The following is a 20369-nucleotide window of genomic DNA, read 5'->3' on the forward strand; positions in this document are numbered from 1 at the left end:
TCAGTGAAAGTATTTTTTCCATGTTAGTCAACATGACAGGGCATTTTACATCATGTACTGATTGTTGGTAAATCCTTACTTTACTGCTGACAGACAACATGACATCACAGATACTGAAAATACATCAACATGGTGAACAGACTATGTTCAACCCTCGTGTGTTTCAAAATCGGTTCCTGTGTGCGAGATGTCCGCGTGTGCAATAAAACAGTAAGTGCAAGCCACAACTCATGTAAAGATTGTTATAGAGCAACTTGCGTGTTGCAAACGAGGACAATCCAATAAATTGACCTCATGTGTGTGTGTGTGTGTATACACACACACACACACACACATGCACACCCCCCCTGCCCTCCCCATTTGACAAATCTTTACAAAAAACATTCTTCCTGAACTAGAAAGTTTTGGGGTGATCTGTCAAGTGGGGGCAGAGAAAAAAGTGGGGTCCCAAAATGCGTTTCCCCATTCATTTTTCCATAGGAACATTAGACACAGCTTCAGCCTAAACGTCTGAACAAAATGATACTATATTTGGCATAAAATGTGCATTTTGTGACTTGGTGTAATCTGTTCAGAGAAATTAAGGTTGAGAAATGTATGGAAATTTCACGCCACTGCACAACTGTGACAGTACTGAGAACTAATGTGATACCACGCGCTCAAGACGTGATCTGGTTAGCTGGTCGCAACATGAAGAGAAAGTTGTGGCCCTTATTTTATGACTCAGGGGTTAAGGTTCTGTGTCGATGAAACTAAACAAAAAGATGGATAAGTGGGTTAACTAGTGGGTACTCTGACCACCTGGCCCATGGGAGTGGGGGTCGTTCTGGGAACACCCCCTGGAGTCAAATTAAAAAGAACATTGTTTTGGTGGCTACTAATGTGAGGCTCAGAATGGCCCTGTGTACATTTGTGGACGTGCTGTGGTACAGCAGTGCCACAAAAAAGGAGGTTATTGGGTGATGCAAAACCATGGGGGTTAGCAAGCAATGGGGCGTTGACTCCCTGTGGGTTAATTGGTGCCAACCACACATTGTTGGTTTCCTGAGAGTACTGAAAGGGCATCTCACAAGGTACCATACAACAGTTTAAAGTGGCTGAAAGCCACTCGCTTCCGAGGTACCTCTGTAGGCAAAGAGCAGGCATGTTAACAGGATGTCCCATCTATGCTGCAGGGGCTTCTATACTCTCATGATCATACCCTTCTGGGTCTTGTTGAATCTCCCCATCAGTCTATTTGCATGCAGCACTTTTATTGTATTTTATTGTATTAAGGATTTACAAAGTATAACAACCAGCAATGTAGTTACAGCGCACTTACAGGTAACAATGGTTCTCCGAACAGTGGTTCTAAACATGTGGTCCAAGGACGCCGGAGGGTGCACAAGGCCTATTCAGGAGGTCCGCAACTGTATTACAAAATTAAATATTTACATTGATCAATTAAAAATAAAAATGTATATACAATAAGGAAGCAACATTGACAATTCTAATACATTTTCTATATCTAATTACACAAAATATTTTTAAAAATTGTGCATTTGCTTGGTGTATACTTGTTTTTTATATTTTTGTGTTTTGTTTTGAGGTCCAAATCAGGGAAATTACTTGAAGCTGGGGGTCCCCAGCTTCCAATAATGATTCACTTCAGGTCTCCGGATTCCAGTAAAGATTCATTGGAGGTCCACGGAAGTAAAAAGATTACGAATCGCTGGCATAGACTATGCAGTATTACAAAATATACACGGATACACATTAAACCATGAAACTAAATAATATGTTAAAGCCTTGAGCGAGATGGTGAGACTTAGATGTGAATAGCTGGTTTTTGGCATCTAACAATCAGTTTTTTGAAACCTCACACTCATCCTACATGGACTTCATGCAGGCAGATATGAAGTTTGCCCTCATGTCTGATACACAGTCCTTAATTAATCCAAGTTAAATACACATCAGGGCCCTGACCATCATGGACACTGTAACCTTTCCCTGAGGAATGGCATCAAGGTACCTGGTGGTACAATGCCTACAACTAGAATGACTCAATTGCCTGAAGCTTTTGAGGGAGAGGAGGTCCAAGGCCTTACATTGTCCACCTCTACCATTTCAAAGGACATCCCCACCACACGTCATGCATGCGAGAAGCCCTGTGAAGTTCCCCTAAGTTACCACTGAATTGACAGCCCGTGAAGGAGTGACAGACCTCTTTCCCTTTAATGTCCAGCTAGGGCCAGTAAAGGTTTCTGATCAATCTCTCTATGTTTTTGTTCTGCCCCAGAAGCCCTATACAGTAGAAAGGCCCTTTAGTAGTGGGGCACCACCAGGCTGCTGCCTGTCCAGGCTTAGGGTCCCTAGGCTTGCTTAGCAAAACACCCTCTTACCAGTGTATTGGTTGGACTTTGCCCCAGCCTGTATCAAAGGCCTTCAAGAGTAGCGCACTCCCTAAGCACCTTGTTTAAGTCAGTGTGAGGGGGACATCCATCAGCAAGCAACTCGGGTAGGCTCACACAGGTTTCGCAGAGGAGACCTTTCCTCCCCCTCAGGGTTAGATAATGTCTAGGCTGCAGGGGCAGCTCCTCCGTTATGGCGGAGGAGCATCGCCCCTCTGCAGGAAACAGCAGATGAAAACGTAAAATAAAATGACAATAAAGCACTTATTAAAACTGCTTTATTATCATTTTGTTTTACCTGTTTGAACCGGTTAGAATACTGCATACGTCATCCCAGTCCTGGGGGCGGGGCAATCAGCAGCAGGAGTGGTGGGCTCTGGGCAATGCTGTCAGTGCGCATGTTAGGTTGGCTGGCAGTCTCAGGACGTCCAAACCGACATGCACACTGGCATCTCCCCAATCCGATCTGCATTGCCGGGTGCAGAGAACAGCAGGCGCAGGCTGACTGTCCCCTTCGGTGCAGAAAACGAGCTCGCCAATTCCAGCGCATCTCAAGAAATGCTGGGATTGTCCACAGGCGAGTCTGGGAGTCTGTGCTCAAGGGAACTGCAGTTTGCAGTTTCTGGAGCAGAAGAGCACAGAGGCCAGGAGCGGGAGGAGAAGATGATTGTAGAAGCGACTGTCGTCAGCAGGAATATAAGTACTATTTTTGTTTCTTTTTTTCTAATGTTTTCCCCCTCTCTGCCCCCCCCACTTTGTGTCGGCAGCAGCCACCACTGCTAGGTTGTGGAACATTCAGAGACTCATGCTTCTCTGTCATGCAAATCTGGTCTACTCTTTCAGGCTTCAGATCCTCCTGACTCTCCTGATTGGCTACTTTGGCCCATGTGGACAGAAACACCCACTCAGACAGTCCTAAGATTTCAGCAAGGGTTTTTACCTCAACATACTTCCAGACAGAATACTCTAGGTAATTGTCTAGCAGAAAGGCCACAGATATGGCAGGAATTGCTGCTACTTTCCAAGGACTGGTGGCCCCACCCCACTTCAGAGAACCTATCACCATAGGATGGAAACTGACATGATTGTCAGAATTACAGCCTGGAGCACATTGAGAATATTATGCAATTTGGGCACCAGCTAACACTTTGAAGGAAGTGGCCCTTAGGGGCCTCCCAGGTTATTTACAACCACCTGATCGCCTTCCAAACAAATGAAGAGTCAGGCAGACAGTAAAGAATAGAAACAGTTGTTTATTATCAATACTCTGCAGAAGAGTCCAATGTGACCTGCACCCTAAGATGTCTGCCGAGGGACTGGCCCCCCAACAGTCTGCAACGCATAATCATTCCTCCCAAGAGCCTCCAACCACGCCCACAGTGTAAAGTTACCAGCCCAGGCCTAACATGAACAAAGGAGGCATAGAAGGATGGGCTACCATCTGCCAGATGGGTACCTGCTATCACAGACTCAAGGTTACTGTGCTGGGTCTCAGCGTCTCCTAACACTTGGATAGGTATGCGAGGGCAGAATGGCTAATTCGTTAGTAAGTCGGGAAGCAGCCTTGAACAGAAAAGAAAATAATAACTAAATACAGTGTTCTGCTGAGGCAAGCAATACAAATAATGAGGAGTAGTTCAGGCACAGCCTAATAGGGATTACGAAATACAAAATGGTCATACTCGCTAACTGAAGCTTACACATTATATGGATAATTCAGTGGGTTGCATAACGTGAATACAAATGGTGTCTATTTGCCCGCACACTGCTAACCTAATATAACATGGAACGGGTGTATAGTAAGAATGGGGTTTTCAAACCTAACAACTTGACAGCTATCATGCGGGTTTCTTTGTCTCTCAGATCCTCAGCCCATTTCCCCACTGATGTATGGCCACTATCTGTACTTTTTTAGTGTTGGCATATATAAAAGCCATGGGTTTAACTTCCCTGTCACTCATGCAAACCAAGGTAACTTCTGTACTACCTGTGTCCCCACTGGGCCATCTTCAACACACAGCCAAACATTAGCAATCCTTGCGCAATGCCTGCCATGGGGGCTTCTTAGCGCCAGCTGAGTCCCTTGTCTTATGCTCTATCTGGAAACAGTCAAATTACCAACCTTTCATTGGTAGATTCTGGAGATTCTTTTCCTTTATTCCCACCCCCTTCTGCCCAGAAATGGACTGGAACTCCCCTCCCTTTTTGGAACATTGAGGCCCTTAAGAGAACTCCTTTCTCCTTGCATTACCCTACTTCTGCTGTTGATGGTCCAAACCCCTCTTTGTTTTGTCCCTCCATGTACCCTTGTGCTGAGACAGAGATCAGCTTATTTCTTGGGTTCGATGAGCTTAGACTCGATGAGGTGCTGGCACAACTCTAGAAAATAGTGACTCAAAGTGTGCTCTTACATAAACACCTTTAATAGCTCATTACTGTAATTAACTCGACTTGCCTTAACCCAACCTTCCAGTGAGACTGCTGTGACTATTTTGTGGCATCCTTAAACCTCTGGTGATATTCTTTAGGAGTGAGACCACACTTGCAACAAGGGCAACCATCATGGATTGGTACTGAAACTGCTCTGAGTCTTCTATGTTCAATAGGTCAACTCTCCTTTAGTCGGGCATATGCTACCACAAGCTAAATCCCACGACATCAAGCCTCCTTATCTACTTTGTGCATTCCCAAGACAAATTCATAAGTGGCAACTCCCCAACCATATACCTAGACAGAATATCTTTTTGAATATTAATCTTTGAATGACCACCTTTTGTATACCTCAGTGTTTCCACGATTCTCACTGCACTCTTATGCTGTCCTGGACCTCATGCCCAATTTGTAATAGCTCCTCCAGCGTGGCCTTCCACTCTTCCAAGACCACCTATTTCTCTTCCATTCTATTCCAGTGCAAAGGATGCTGCTATATGCTTCTCTGTAGTAGCTAGGGCTATAGTTGTCTCATTCTCCTCAGCTGCCAGTCTTAATTCCCCAAGAGAAGCTGCTGTCATTTTCTCCTACGGAGTTCTTTCTGCCTTCTTTTCTGCATCAAGGGTGGTTGCTGCCGTAGCCTCCTTTCCAGCCCGGGGAGCCATTTTTCCTCTAGTGCAAGGACGGCCAATTTTATTCACAAGGCCTTAACAGTCTCCATGTCCTCCATCTTGTGGGTCTCCAGCTCTCATTGGGTTAAGCTGCATAAGTACACATCGCTCCCAGATCTAGATAACACAGATGGAAAAAAAAACCTACTCTGCACTCTTTTACGTCATCCTCATTCTCCTCTGAGATGATCTGTGGTTGTTCGGCCTCTTCCCAGGTATAGAGGGCTTTCTCATACCTTGCTCCCCACTCCCGGGGCATTATGGCCAACTCGCAGGTTCCTTTCTTTGCACAAGGCCTTCATTTCCACTATAGTAAGGTCAACCAGGGCAGACTGATCCACCTCCATGTCCCAAAATAAAACAATCAAAATGCAAAAATATGACTAAGAATACAAAATTCGAAAATATGACTTAATTAAAAAAAAATCAAAAACACTTCTTGCCAATTAATTTTCAAAAACACTCATGTTGAATCTATTGTCTTTTTTAACCTAGCATTCATTTGCTTTTGACAGCCTAGCAGCAGGCTGGCATTTTTATATACCCAGTCTGCCTTATTAAGATATGATGGGCCCCAGTGCTTGATTTGTAAAAGAATGAGTGCCAGTCCCCAAAGCTCTGCTCAGAAGGTGAGGTAGATGCAATTAAACATCAGCACACCGAATATTAACCCCTCCCCTGCTCATGACGGAACCACTCCGTCATGAGCCACGGTCGCCGTGTGCTCATGACGGAATGGTTCCGTCATGCTGCGGCCGTTGGCGGCCGCTCCGCCCACGCGGCGCTAATTCCCCGCCTGTGCGGGCGATTAGCGCAGTGGGCGGAGTCATGACGGAACCACTCCGTCATGAGCACAGCTCAACCGTGGCTCATGATGGAGTGGCTCCGTCATGAGCACAGCGCCACCGCGCTGCCCCCAAACCCCCCCAGCGCTGCGGCGGAATTCCCACCGCAGCGAAAGGGTTAAAGCTGCATAGTCCTAAGTGCATCTCATGACTTTTTAATCTGCTGCCAGACACTCCTTGGCCCTTTATCTCACTCCTGCAGGTTCCTGCTTTCCCCATTTGACCGTTTTTCCCTCTTATTCTTCTTTAGTCCATCTGCTTTGTATGTTTTCCCTCTCTTGCACTCAGGAAATATCTGATGTGGAAAAATAAGTGCTTGTACCCAAAAATTAGTGCCGGAGGCCCCCACTGGCAACCATCGGCTCCCATTAAGCACTTATGCGCCCTCTTCATATGGTTGGCTGCCCAATGGTGGATGAAAATGTAATTGCTCTTGTCTGACCTACTCTGGCCTCAATGAGGAATATTCTCTGGACAGGAAGGGTTACAAAAAAGATGTAACACACATTTACTGTGAATACGGTTTTATATTCCATATAGGTACCGCAATATAGGCTCAGGTAGTCACCTAACCTTTCACCTACATTCTCTCCTACCATTATACTGCATAATGATTCTTAGTACTGACCTTTTACCTAGTTACGGTAATGTCCAAAGATGACATGGGGTTTTCTCCGAAAAGCTTAAGCCTCATTCATTATGCATGAGGATTCTTGGAATCGCAGCTGGACAGCAGGCTTACCATCTCCAGCATAATAACTATGTATAAAGGCCATTCCTTCCGTCTTCCTAGTCCGACATGACACAGCAACGTATATCCCCAGGGGGTAGCACTTTGGATATAATATACACCATATCTTGCTGAGGTAGTCAGAGGAGAAAAGGACTTCCATGCCGACACACTGACGCGAGACGCTGAGGCTCCTGCACGCAGACACTCCAGCTCGCAGTGGTCTGACATCCCTTGCGGGGTGTCCATCGCGAGAACAATACGGGGTTCCACAGTCTCTCACTTCAGGTAATTGGGTTGACTTTATCCTAGAGGAATTCTTGGCTTTACACCTACAGGTACACTTAGGTACATCTAGTTAGGGTCGCATCGTAGGAGTACACATTTATTACTGTCATGTATTTCATATACTTGCCTGTATTCATTGTTTTAGCATGATGGTAGAAATCTGGCATCCTTTTACTTGTTAGTGCTTACAATCATTTATATCTGTTACTGTCTAGTGGTTGTTTCAGCACATCCATTTTACACTAGAATGATGCTGGTTCAATGAGTGCTTATTGAAAAACATTCCCACCATTTATTCTGTGTATCTCTCTGAGACAAAGTGACCACGAGTGAATGAGCGAAAAGTAATACACTGTTTCCACGATCCTGAGGGATTAGAGTTGTCATGTTCGATAGTTGCCAAAAACTATTCTCTCCTTGGTAAGAGGGGTTTCTAGTGGCACTGTGAGCAAGCTGGTGTACAGGCTAACATACCCGGTAGGGGTGTCAGAATCAGTCTGACACCAATAGTATAGTGTATGGTATCTAAACGTGCAGATCCTATATAGGTTTATAGGAACTATATGACAACGGTGTCGTACTGTAATTGCTGAAGAAGCTAGGAGGTGAATTCCAGTCGCTGTGGTTCCCCACAAGTGAGAAGTAGATTTAAAAAAGAAGGGGCCAAGCATGAGCTGATGTTTCTGAACCATTTGAGAGCAGTCTTACCAATTCAGGTATGTGTGTGTCCCTCAAGTCCACAATGTGGTCATAAATGTTACAACTCCGGGGAGAGGTGTCTTGTCCCTGTTGAACATTTTAGCTCATTACTGGGCTTCTTGTGGTGAAGTTTATGAGAATGGATTTGCACATTGTAAAAGGACTCCAAGCAAAGGTAACTGACTGCCCCTGAAAATATATGTATAGAAATGAGAACTTCACCACTGCACTTGGCACATTTTGGTTTTTACTAGTGAAACCAACAAATCAGTGTCTTGTGTATCAGCCACACAGGGATAAATGGGAGAGAATCTATCTACTTAAATAAAAGCTCCAGGGTATCACCTGACCAGACACCAACTGTCAGCCTATCTCTACCTGCTTGCCATGTACTCGACAGATTACAAGCAGTTGGCTGAGAGAGCTTTCCATTGTCAAGCCTCTACTTACTGAAGCCTTCATACTCTCTATGTCATCCCTGCACAAGACATCTTGAATTAAGATGTGGTTTGAACCTTATCTTAGAATAATATCAGCCTCAATACACCTTGATGATCTTTACCACACATTTGTAAACACTTCTGGTGTGTTTATCTGATTTTTCTTAGTAGCTATAGTATCTCTACCATCCCTACATTATTGATCCCACATAACTGCAAAGTGATAGCAAGTGTGCTGCAAAAATAGAAATTATTTAGGCATGGTGTTCAATTTACTGAAGCGTATAAGAAAGATTTATGAATACCAAGAGTCCTGGTATACATGCTTGAATTCAAGGGTTTCAAATACCGTCTACCCATTTACCTATGGGTGCAAGGCTGATTATGATGAATATGTTTACCTCTCAAATTGCAATATACTTTAATACTCATATCAGTCTGACTGTTCCAGAGCAATAAATTGATGCGAGAGATTGAAAAGCATATCATGAAGATTTATAGACTGTTCACTACTTTCTTGGTCATTTATTGTCATCACAAGCGTTACACATATCTCATTTCATATCAAACAAGTACATCATTTCATATATTTTGGACCATGAAAATTATGTAATGAGAATGCAGTATCAAGTAACTCAGTGATTTTTGTAAATGTTTTCTGTCTGTCGTATTTTAGGTGGATGTATTGCACGGGACTTTAGGACAAGTGGTACCCATGAACTGCTAGACGCAGGAAGTTCTCTTTTGAAACCTTGGGTGAATCCTTCAACATCTCAATTTACTGATAGAGATAAAAAGGTCACAAGAGTAGAAAACCCTACTTTTGGAAGTGAGCATGACCATGTTCCAGTTCTCCGTGGTGATGTTCCTCAAACTGATCAACTTCGACTGTTTTCTGAAAGTGCATTTACAGATACCGTCACACCGAAGTCCATACGAAAACAGCTGACTGCTATTGAAAACAACAGAGAGGTAAGTGGATTTCAGTATACAGCCACAACACTGCAAAATGTTTTATGTACCACTTTAAAGGATTTAGATATTCAGCAAGGCAGGCCTCCATATTTTTGCTTTGCTGCCGGGATTTGTTTTAAGAAAAGCACACATTATGAAAGTTGAAAATGAAAGGTGAAAGTTCTAGTAAGGCATGGCCATACTGGTAGTCACCCATACCCTCAGGTACTGCTGGAGGGCATAACAGGTCCTGGACAGCAGCATGGATGATCTTGACGGTCTCAGATCAGGAGGACCAATGCTGCCCTGGCCGACAAACCCAGCATTCAGTAGGCAAGCTAAAAGTTTAGGATATCTTTATTTTTCTGAAGTTTAAACTAAAAAGTTAATTACCACCTAAATATGTTTTTTATTATGCATCAATAAGTATTAAAAGTGATGTATTGAATTAATTAAAGGTAATGTTGTTATATTTTAATAAAAATATTCTTACATTATTTTTTTCTTTCAAAATTTAGTATACAAATATGTTATCATTAGTTAGTAAATATGTACTATTTTATATTGTTTAACATTAAATTATAATTAATATTTAATTTATTTTAATTGAACATATTTCCTATAATGTATTATGTTATTTCACTCTCTCCATTATTTTATATCAGAGGTTGTACCGTTGGTTGGCCATGTGTGCCACTGGACTTACTGCTGATTTTTTTCCATGTAGAAACTTACAATCAGATTTCACAAATGAGCAAAAAGTAGTAAACTCACTCAAAAGTGTCAATTATTCAAAAGTGTAAGCTTCCTTTGTGAATTACAGATCACTTTGAAAACTCTCAGTTGGGGACCGTGTGTCACTGAAATCATTTACATCTGCATCTTAGATTAGCTCCTCCATGAACACAATAAACAAAATCAGATTCTAATACCTCCCCAAATTCGATATGCAAGAGTGGACACAGAGTTCAGCATAGTTGGTATCCTAATAAGTCTCTTAACTATTACTCTTTCTTCAACATTTTGAGCTAGATGGTTTTATAAAACCTAAACCATGTTAGAAATACATTATGCATGCCTGGCTCTGTATTATTGCAAGTAATCTGTCCTGAATGTCAAGTACATATAGCCAACAATAATGCTTATTCCAGAAATGCTTATTTGTTGTGGTTTATCTTGTACTACTAAATAGAGAATGGTCAAGTTGGAAGAGTCTGTGAAGCAACCCTCGCTTTCACCCTTTTACCAAATTCTTTCTTGAAGCTGCCACTTTACAACGGCCTTCATGATATTCTCAATCGTGAGCTCTCAACAACAGAACTCACCTCCCACTACAACACTACTATGACTTCCATTATAAACCAAATAGCCCCCCTGAAACTAAAAAGAGTCAGGAACATACCATCTAGATCGTGGTTCAACACAGACATAAACTCCGAAAGAAGAGAACTAAGGGCGGCAGAAAGACTCTGGCCAAACAACCCATCCACAATCCTATGAGCTAGACTCAAATCAGTATGAGGGAAATACAAAAAACACATAAACAATGAAAAAGCTTCCTTCTTTTGTAATGCCCTTGGCAACGCTAAAAACAGACCTAAAGAACTCTTTAATCTCATAAGGCAACAAACTCACACGCCCCCTTTTGATACAAGTTGTGGCCTCCAAAGACCTGTGTGATAACTTTGCCAATTTCTTTAATGACAAAATCACCAAGATAGAACTCTCCTTGGACCTGCAAAGCAGTCCCCCAGACAGTAAATCATCCCAGGAACGGAAGATATCACACCCAAGCACCCCCTCACATATGGAAATCTTTTATAAAGTATATTGCAATTTGAGAGGTAAACATATTCATCATAATCAGCCTTGCACCCATAGGTAAATGGGTAGACGGTATTTGAAACCCTTGAATTCAAGCATGTATACCAGGACTCTTGGTATTCATAAATCTTTCTTATACGCTTCAGTAAATTGAACACCATGCCTAAATAATTGAGGAACGACATAGAACTCAGTGAGTTTGCCTCAATTACTGTGGAGGAAACTAAGAGGTTGATCCTCTCAACAAACTCAGGTTCACCTCTGGATCCTTGCCCCCCATCTGTGGTCCATTTGGCTGCTGACTTGATAGCGGAGGAACTGTCCCAGGTAATTAACATTGCAATGCAATCTGGGCGCTATCCGTCTTGTTGGAAGAGGGCAATAATTAAACCTTTATTAAAAAAAACAACATTAGACCCTCTCGTTCTGAAAAACTATCGTCCAATCTCTGCCCTGCCCTTGGGGGCGAAGATTCTGGAGAAAGAACTAAATCGTGCCCTTACAGCACACTTGGTAGCCCATGATTTGCTCGACTCATCTCAGCACGGTTTCCGTGCCCAGCACTCCACGGAGTCAGCATTGCTGATCGCAGCAGAAAATGTACGGGCGATAGCTGACCGCGGAGGTCGAGCAGTATTGGTGATGTTGGACCTCTCGGCGGCCTTCGATACCGTTAATCACAAGGTGCTGCTTCGAAGGCTTCAGGAGTGTGGGGTCCAGGGTAGGGCATTGGCACTGCTAGCCTCTTTCTTGGATGGCAGAGATAACAGTCTGTTATGGGACGGCTTGCGGTCAGACCCGTTCCAGTTACCATGTGGTGTGCCACAAGGCTCCTCTTTGTCCCCCACGCTCTTCAACATTTATGTAGCCCCCCTGGCCAAGCTTATTAAGGCTCAGGGTTTTACTGTGATCTCCTACGCTGATGATTCACAGCTTATAGTCTCGGCTGGTGAAGAATCAAATGTCACGGCTAACAAGTTTCATAGCTGTATGTCTGCAATCATGAGATGGATGCGAGAAAACTTCCTTAAGATCAACACAGAGAAGACGGAGATAATGGAATTTGGTCCAGGAAGTCCGGTATGGAATAGCTCCTGGTGGCCGGCGGAGGCAGGTGAATGTCCCTGTCCTGTGCTTAAGGTCAGAAATCTGGGAGTGATATTCGATAACCAACTTAATTTCTCCGCACAGGTCAACAACCTTGCCTCCTCCTGTTTTTACTTAATCAGGATACTGCGGAAGATTTTCCCGTTTATTAATCCAGATCTTCGCAGGAATGTGGTTGTAGCTTTAGTGCTGTCCAAAATGGACTATTGTAACGCAGTACTGCTTGGACTGAATAAGACCTTGCTCAAAAGACTGCAGATCCTGCAGAATGCGGCAGCTAGACTCCTGTTGGATGTACCCAGGGACCAGTCTGTGGCCAAGGGAATTGAAGCGCTTCACTGGCTTCCAGTTCAGCAGCGCATAGAGTTCAAGGCGTTATGCCTAGTTCATAAGGCGGTCTTTGGAGGGGGAGCTCTGGAAGTCCAGAAGCTCTTCAGCCCATATCTCCCGGGGCGGACACTGAGATCATCTACGCAAAGCTTACTGCAACTGAATCGTGTCAGAAAAGCCAGATGGGGTGGTAGAGCTTTTTCCTTTCAGGCGGCTTGCCTGTGGAATGAGCTCCCTGGCTTTGTTAAACTTACGGAGAATCACCAAGCTTTCAGAAAACTGATAAAAACACGGCTGTTTGATACGACTAGGGGTTAGGTGGAGCGATCTCTTTCTATGGACCAGCGCCAAGACGCCTCGGCATTCGTTCGCGCTTTATAAGTGATGATCCTATCCTTTCAATCCCAGCTCTGAAGCAGAGGTCATCAAAATTATTTCCACCACCTAACCCTCAGCAAAATTCTTGGACCGCATACCTGCCCAACTGGCCAAAAAGCTCAAACTCTCCCTAGCCCGCACTGGACCAAGATCATAAACAGCTCCTTGAGTACTGGAGTCTTGCCGGATTGTCTCAAAAGCTGCCAAGTCACACCTCTACTGAAAAACCCGAGCTGTGACACAATTTATCTGAATAACTTCAGACCCTTCTCCAACCTCTCTCTCCTAGCGAAAATCCTGGAAAGATGTGTTCTCCTCCAACTTACTCAACACCTGGACAACACCAACCTCCTAGACCCTCACCAATCAGGTTTCAGAAAAGGTTGCAGTACAGAGACAGTGATCCTAAATGTAATAGATGATATGCACAAATCTCTGGATACAGGCCAATGCTGCCTACTCATACTCCTGGACCTATCGGCAGCCTTTGACATGGTTGACCACAAACTACTCATTAAGGCACTTCAAGAAAGGGCTGGAGCAGAAGAGATGGTATTACAGTGATTTACCTCTTTTCTACAGAACTCCACCCAAAGTATAAAAAACTACAACTTCTCATCGGACCTACTCCCCGTGAGCAGGGGTGTCCCCCAAGGATCAGTACTCTCCCGCAACTCTTCAACATCTATATGGAACCCCTTACCAGCATACTCAAAAAATCTAACATTCCCTTCCACCTCCATGCAGACTATATCCAGATCTATCTGGAAACCTCCTCCATTGAAGACATTCAGAGACTGAACGGCACTCCAAGAGAAGTCCAACACTGGCAATCACGCAACCACTTAAAACTTAATCAAGACAAGACGGAAATCCTCCTCATCTCCAGCAATGAGAAGAACCCCCAAATCACAGAATGGCTAAAAGCTGTTGATGCGCTCAACTACAACCTCACCCTAGCCGATTCTGCAAAATTGCTGGGAATCACTCTGGACCCTAAATTAGACATGAGCAAACACATCAAGAACACCGCAAAGAACACCCTTCATCCCTCAGAACGACCTCAAACAAGCTACTCAATCCTTAGTGCTGTCCAGACTGGACTACGGGATTGCAACACTCACAGGATCAGCAAAATCTCACCTAGCTCCCCTCAGATCAACTCTGAACGCAGCTGCCAGAATGGTCACCGGAGTAAAGAAATATGAACACACCTCCCCTACACTCGGAGAGCTAAGTGTGGGCAAACTTCAGACACTGCCTCACACACAAAGTGCTGCACACAGGGAAACCCACCCACCTGGCTGCCAAACTCCAGATGGCCGGTCAGACATGAAGCCTAAGGAGAACCAACACCCTACTCCTTATCCCTCCGAGAACTCACAAACAAAAAACTGCATCTCGATCCCTCGCAGGAAATGCACCCAAAATCTGGAACTCAATACCAGTCCATATCAGGACTAACCCCTCATACTTCAAATTCAAAAGGCAGCTCAAAGACCTCCCCCTCAACCGATCCTTCCCGTATGGATAGCCTCAACCTAACCGCCGAAACCTGCCCACAGCAGCACACAGACACTTTGACATTAAGACCTCTACCTCACTCTCCTCATGACTATCTCCTATATCCCCCTTCCCTGGCCTAATCTTGTCACATGTCATTGTGCTCCTATGACGACATTACACGAAGCGCCATAAGTCTTTGTGCATACTACTGTGACAACATACCCTACGAGTGACACTGTGCTCTCTACGACTATTTTATGCGATGCGTCATGAGTCATTGTACATACTAATATGTTAATGTATCTTACGAGTGATCATGCTGTAAAGTGCTCCGATACCTTCAGGTCTGGCTAGCGCTATATAAAACTCTTAAATAAATACTATTAAATGATGTCTTTAGCCCATACTATGCACACTGATGTCATTTGATTTAATTCTTATAAAGCATATCTTTACAATAGTCAGTGTCTTGACAATAATTTAGGAAGATGAAAATAGCCCTGTTTCAGCTCCTTACAAATCTCATGTGATTAAAGATGGTTCTCAAAGACTGTGGCAAGAGGTTCCTCTATTTCAGGAGATGAAAAAAAGGAGATGCCAGCTCTGGAGATCTGTGTGACCGGAGAACTACAAAGGGAAGTTTGAGGTTAGTGTGAACCGAAGAAATATAGGCGTAAACTGTGGCTTATATAAACAAAACAAAAAAGAACTAGTTTGCCCTTGAAAGTATATTTCGTTGAATGAAAACAAGGGAGAATTAATTAGCTGTACCTAATCCCAACGAGGAGTGTAGTTGCCTTGTTCAACACCAGCAAATAATGACACAGAAGATAAAATGCCAGAGCAAGACAGCAAGAATAATCATGAACCATGCTGCATGAAATTACAGGGTTAACAAGTAGTTTTGAGTCCAAAAAAGAAGAAAGAGAATCATCCTTCGAAGGTGGCAACAAGATGTGTCAATTTACTGCTAATGGTACATGCCACAGTGGAGGACTCACAATCTGCTCTTTTGTTCGTTTTATCAAATTTACTTAATTAGAGACTTTCCTTTCTCCGGGCAACATAGTTCAGTGAACTGAGCGTTCCTCGCTGATATGTCCTGTGACCTGCAAGTCAAAGTTTGATTCCGGCTTGGTATATTCATGTCTATTTATCCATAGTCTTTCCAAGATCATTAACTAAAGTATAACTAAATTGTGCAATATCAAAGCTGTTTAGCTGTGCAAAAGGGTTAGAGCCATAAATACTATTTACTTTGATTATGTCCTGTTCATTCGGATCAACTTCATATTAAAAACACACTAAGTCCCTGATTTAGAGTTTGGGGGAAGGGTTCATCTGTCCCAAAAACGTGGCGGATATTCTGTCCATACAAAATGCTGGAGTCTCGTCAGGTCCCACAACCCACTGCAAATGTTTCCAGAAAATCCAAAGATGTCAACCAATGTATTCATTTTTTTATCCAGTTTAATTCAATCAGTAATCCAAGCTTTTTCTAAACTTATTTGTATCTTCAATTCTGACAAAAGGTCAACGAGTGCCCCAATAGACTTTACTCATGGACATGAGAGGCTAACAAATCATATAATTAAACGTCTGATGGTATTCCCAAGGCAGTTTGGGCTTTTTAGACGTTCTTCAAGAGCAACTAGGGTGGAAAACTTACTCATGAGAGTACCAGCAACCCAAATCAATGACATAACCTTCACAATTATAATCATTGCAGGGTATTGACCTAAATGAAAACAATTTTTTGAAAAATGTACATAATTATGCTCTATCATGCAAAATCAATCCTGAATGTTTGTACTGCCAATTACAAATGATTTAGTCCAATCCAACCCAAAAACTGTATGTAATATAACATGACCCTACTTTTGTGCCCCATAGTTGTATTACTACCTGCACGAACATGCTAATGCAAATGACACCGACATCCAGGGCTTAAAGTGGGGAAAAAAACTGGGGGTGCTCTTAGAGGGACGGGGCAAACCTCTTAAAGGGGCGTGGCTTAAATCAAGATCACTAGCATTGTGTGCTTAAGAAAATCATACATTTGTATATCACTTCACAGTATAATGAATATCCTGAGGCACTGCCATCCATCTACCACACTGCATCAATGCATAGTGTAAGTAATATTCTACCTAACTGCTTCACTACTCAGATAACCCTCAGCACTGCCATTCTTCTGCTTCACTGCATCACTACATAGAACACAAAATGCTCCTAGGAATTGCTACCCTTCTACCTCACTACTTGGAATAAGGCTACCTGGGCATTGCCATCCTTTTACCTCACAGCACTGAACAACTTGGGAAGCGCTCGGTTCTCTTTTGAATACACCAGGTTTGCAAAACCCAATTTGTGACGGTGGAATAACCACAAGAGGCATAGCAGAATAGTCGCCCAATCAAAGGTACAACTTAACTTTGAATTCTTATATGCTACCGTGTCGAAGAAATCTGAAAGTGTTTTAAAAACAATAGCGCTGACCAGGGGCTCTTCGTGACCTTAAGCATACACTTGGCATGAAAATTGCCAGATTCGCCCCAGGTTACAAGTGTGACTTTGAACCGGTGCTGGATTTTCATCAATTTGAACAAAGCGTGCCCGGACCTGTAGTAGCTTTTTCGCCAATAAAACATGTGCCTGCAAGTCCCACCTTTCAGAGGGTTGTACATTTAAAAAAAAAAATCAGAGTGGCTGAATTTACCCTCATGACATGGAACCAGTCGACTGTTGTGTGCAGAATATTTTTTGTGGTATTTGTCTGCCACTCCCCCCAAACTAGCAAAAATATAAATCCCTCTCCAATTTTGCCTTTATGGATACATTTAATAAAATATTGCAAAGAATACTGATCTAACACAATGACACATAAAATCACATTATTTAGGTTACTATACAAATGCTAAACTTTTATTTTTAAATAAGCATTAGTAACATTTAAAAGATGAGTACCTCCCCTAATGGCTCTGCCAACACTAGTTTGCTTTGTCATTCAGCATACAATTAAGTTTGTTTTGTTTTCTTTTTTGCTACTGTTACAACATGGCCATCTTGATTACCATTCTGAAACGACCGATGTGTGTGCAAAAACTGGGAAGCAGCATGCACTGGTAGGCATCACACGCGTGTACATAGAAGCATCAAAACACATGACGGACATTTTGTACTTTTACCATGTCCTCATCACCGTCAGCCATGCTGGAATGCTAAACTAAAATAAAAAAATGCGTATAATGCAATCAAAAGTGATGCTTACAGACCTATAGGTCTTAGCAACTGTCAATCAAATAAAAAAACAAATCTTGCGGAATGTGATGGGGAATGGGCGGAGAAGCACTAAAAATAGCAAGCAGGAGTCCAAATCAAAGTGTATGTCAATTTCATCTTCTAACTTCCTGGAGCTGTTAGGGCTGGGGCAGGATCACGCAGACTATTTCCTCTCTCTGTGCTTCACTTGTTGCTGGATTACACTGCAGCCTTGACGCTCAGTGCGAAAGCTCCGAGCAGGGTCGTGCTGGAGCAGGCTGCCTGTGGTTGTCTCTCCAAATCATCCCACCATGTCAAGGCTGGCACCACGACGACGTTGCTCCTGCGCAGCTTCAAGAGAAGGGAAATCCTGAGAGAAAATGGCTCTCTTTAAAGGATTTCCCTTCCTCTTACAACACGGCTCACCTGGCATGACATCATGCCTTGCCCTTCACTACTCAGTAGTGAGCAAAATGAGCATGCCCACATCAATGTGCATGCTCTCACTGCAGTCCAAGAAAAAAAAAAAGAAAACGGACTACCTTTGCGAGGCCCGCAAATAGAGCCCGATACAGACCTGTTTCGAGGCCCCCTGAAAATAACTGCCGGTGCTCAGACCCAGACAGACCCGGCCCACTTAAAGCCCTGCCAACATCAAACCACGTGGTTTGTCCAAACTTTTAAATGTAATGTTAGGTGAGTGTCCTCCTTACCCCATACCTTCTCTCTTTCTTCAAAACACATTCCCGACAACCCGCAAATTAAAACAGACCCTCCATTCACTGAAAAATAAAGAACCATTGCATACAACCAAAACCGTCTGTGATGCGCCAAAAGCTGAAAATCAAACTCACATCCACCAATACCAAATCGTGACCATGCCCACCAATACGGGCGTGTTCAAAATGAGACGTGCGTATTCAACAGAAATCGCTCAACTGTGTCGGTTTTAAATGGATCGTGTCACGTGATATTCAGTCCGCCATATTACAAGTGCATTCTATCCAGTAATCATTGTTTGGTGCTGGGACTCAGCCGGAATCAGGTATTCTGGCGCTCCAGCATCCCCCACCAAAAACAGACGCGCTCCTAATCAGTGCCAAAAAGGTAACCAAGTACAATCCGCTATCTACCTGCTCCAACAGTATAGGAGACATGATTTCCTATGTATTCTGTGCAGAAGTAACTAGCTCTGTGGTTTCATACCCTCCATAGATGGGAGAGTGATATGAGCAAAATTGTAGGTGGCATACGTGCTGCTGTGGTAGGCATCTGGGAGTGCATAGCTAGCAATGGCTCAAGAGTTGGTCACATGAGCGCCAGTATGTTTATGGAGAACCCAACTGTGCTTTGGCAACAACAACTAGGCAGGCAACTGTGCTACTCAGAGGCCAGGTTTGGTAAATGTAACCTGTACAATCAGAAGGTGAACTGTAACCCTGCACGAGGACTAGGTTAGGGTGAACTCTGAGCTGGCAGTTCACCACAGATTGAATTTGCAACAATTAATATCCATAGGGGCGACACCGCCACTCAAAAGTGATGTTCCAACTCGCAGCAGTACCGCGCCTTTGATGACTTCTTCACCCTCTGGACTATTGACATGGAAATGGTCTAAAATTATTTTCACTGTCCAGCACCAAGATTCTAGAAGAGGAGGCAGTAGGTTTCTTTTCTTATGATTGTGCTATGTGCTCAAGTCGACATCATCATTATATTTTTGTTAGGTTATTTGCAGCCATTTGTTTGACATGTTGCCTTCCTGGTGCAGACCTCACAAGCACTATTGCTCCTCCACTTCAGGAAGGAACTAAAGAACCACATCTTCCAGGAGCACCAAACACCAGGTGTTGCCCTCCTACTCACTCATATACCCTGTAACATGTCTCTACAGCTAGCTTTCTGCAATGTATGTACCCTATATACAGGATCACTGGAATTATGCAATTCTGCTGCCATGATGTTTTCCACATAATAATGGGTTTGCCGTAGTTGCTACATAATCCGTTATCTGAGGTCAAACGTTTGATGAAACAGTGTTAAGACGCAGAAAAATGTTACAATTATGAAGTAAAGCTATCACAAAAAAAGTGCTTTTTCTTGCTGCATAATTTAGTCAACCCTGCCACATAATTCCAGTCGCCCTGCCTAAATGCAAATATAATATACAATTGATATTTGTGTATGTGCCATGTTGCACTTTCTTGCAATTTGAAAATTACATCACTCTACTGAACAAAACTTCCGTTATTGTTCTTCAAGCCATTATGTGTTGTATTGTATATATAGTCAAGTATTGATTTTATGTATCACGATTGGTTAATTTGATTGTGTTGTTTAGTTTGTCTCACGTGACTTGTGTGTAATATATTTATGTACATCTAGCCAGACTTTTATCTAAAATGAATAAAAAGATCCATATATTTTTAATTTTGTGAGAGTACATTATTTCCATAGATCATATTCCCATGTTGATCTATATTTATAAATGTATATTCGTTGCTACCTAGAAATGT

The 20369-nt window shown here is 43.1% G+C and overlaps 1 protein-coding gene across 1 annotated transcript in view; it reads left to right on the plus strand.

The window, feature by feature from the left end:
• The window catches only part of LOC146834868 (FRAS1-related extracellular matrix protein 1-like), a 991143-nt gene that overhangs the window by 879424 nt on the left and 91350 nt on the right, over positions 1 to 20369 (plus strand). The window contains exon 31 of the mRNA XM_085602468.1: positions 9170 to 9465. Coding sequence (XP_085458594.1) covers positions 9170 to 9465 — 296 coding nt within the window. The remainder of the gene's footprint in view (positions 1 to 9169; positions 9466 to 20369) is intronic.

This window comes from Triturus cristatus, chromosome 4_2 (genome assembly GCF_964204655.1).
Source record: "Triturus cristatus chromosome 4_2, aTriCri1.1, whole genome shotgun sequence".
Classification (NCBI taxonomy): domain Eukaryota; kingdom Metazoa; phylum Chordata; class Amphibia; order Caudata; family Salamandridae; genus Triturus; species Triturus cristatus.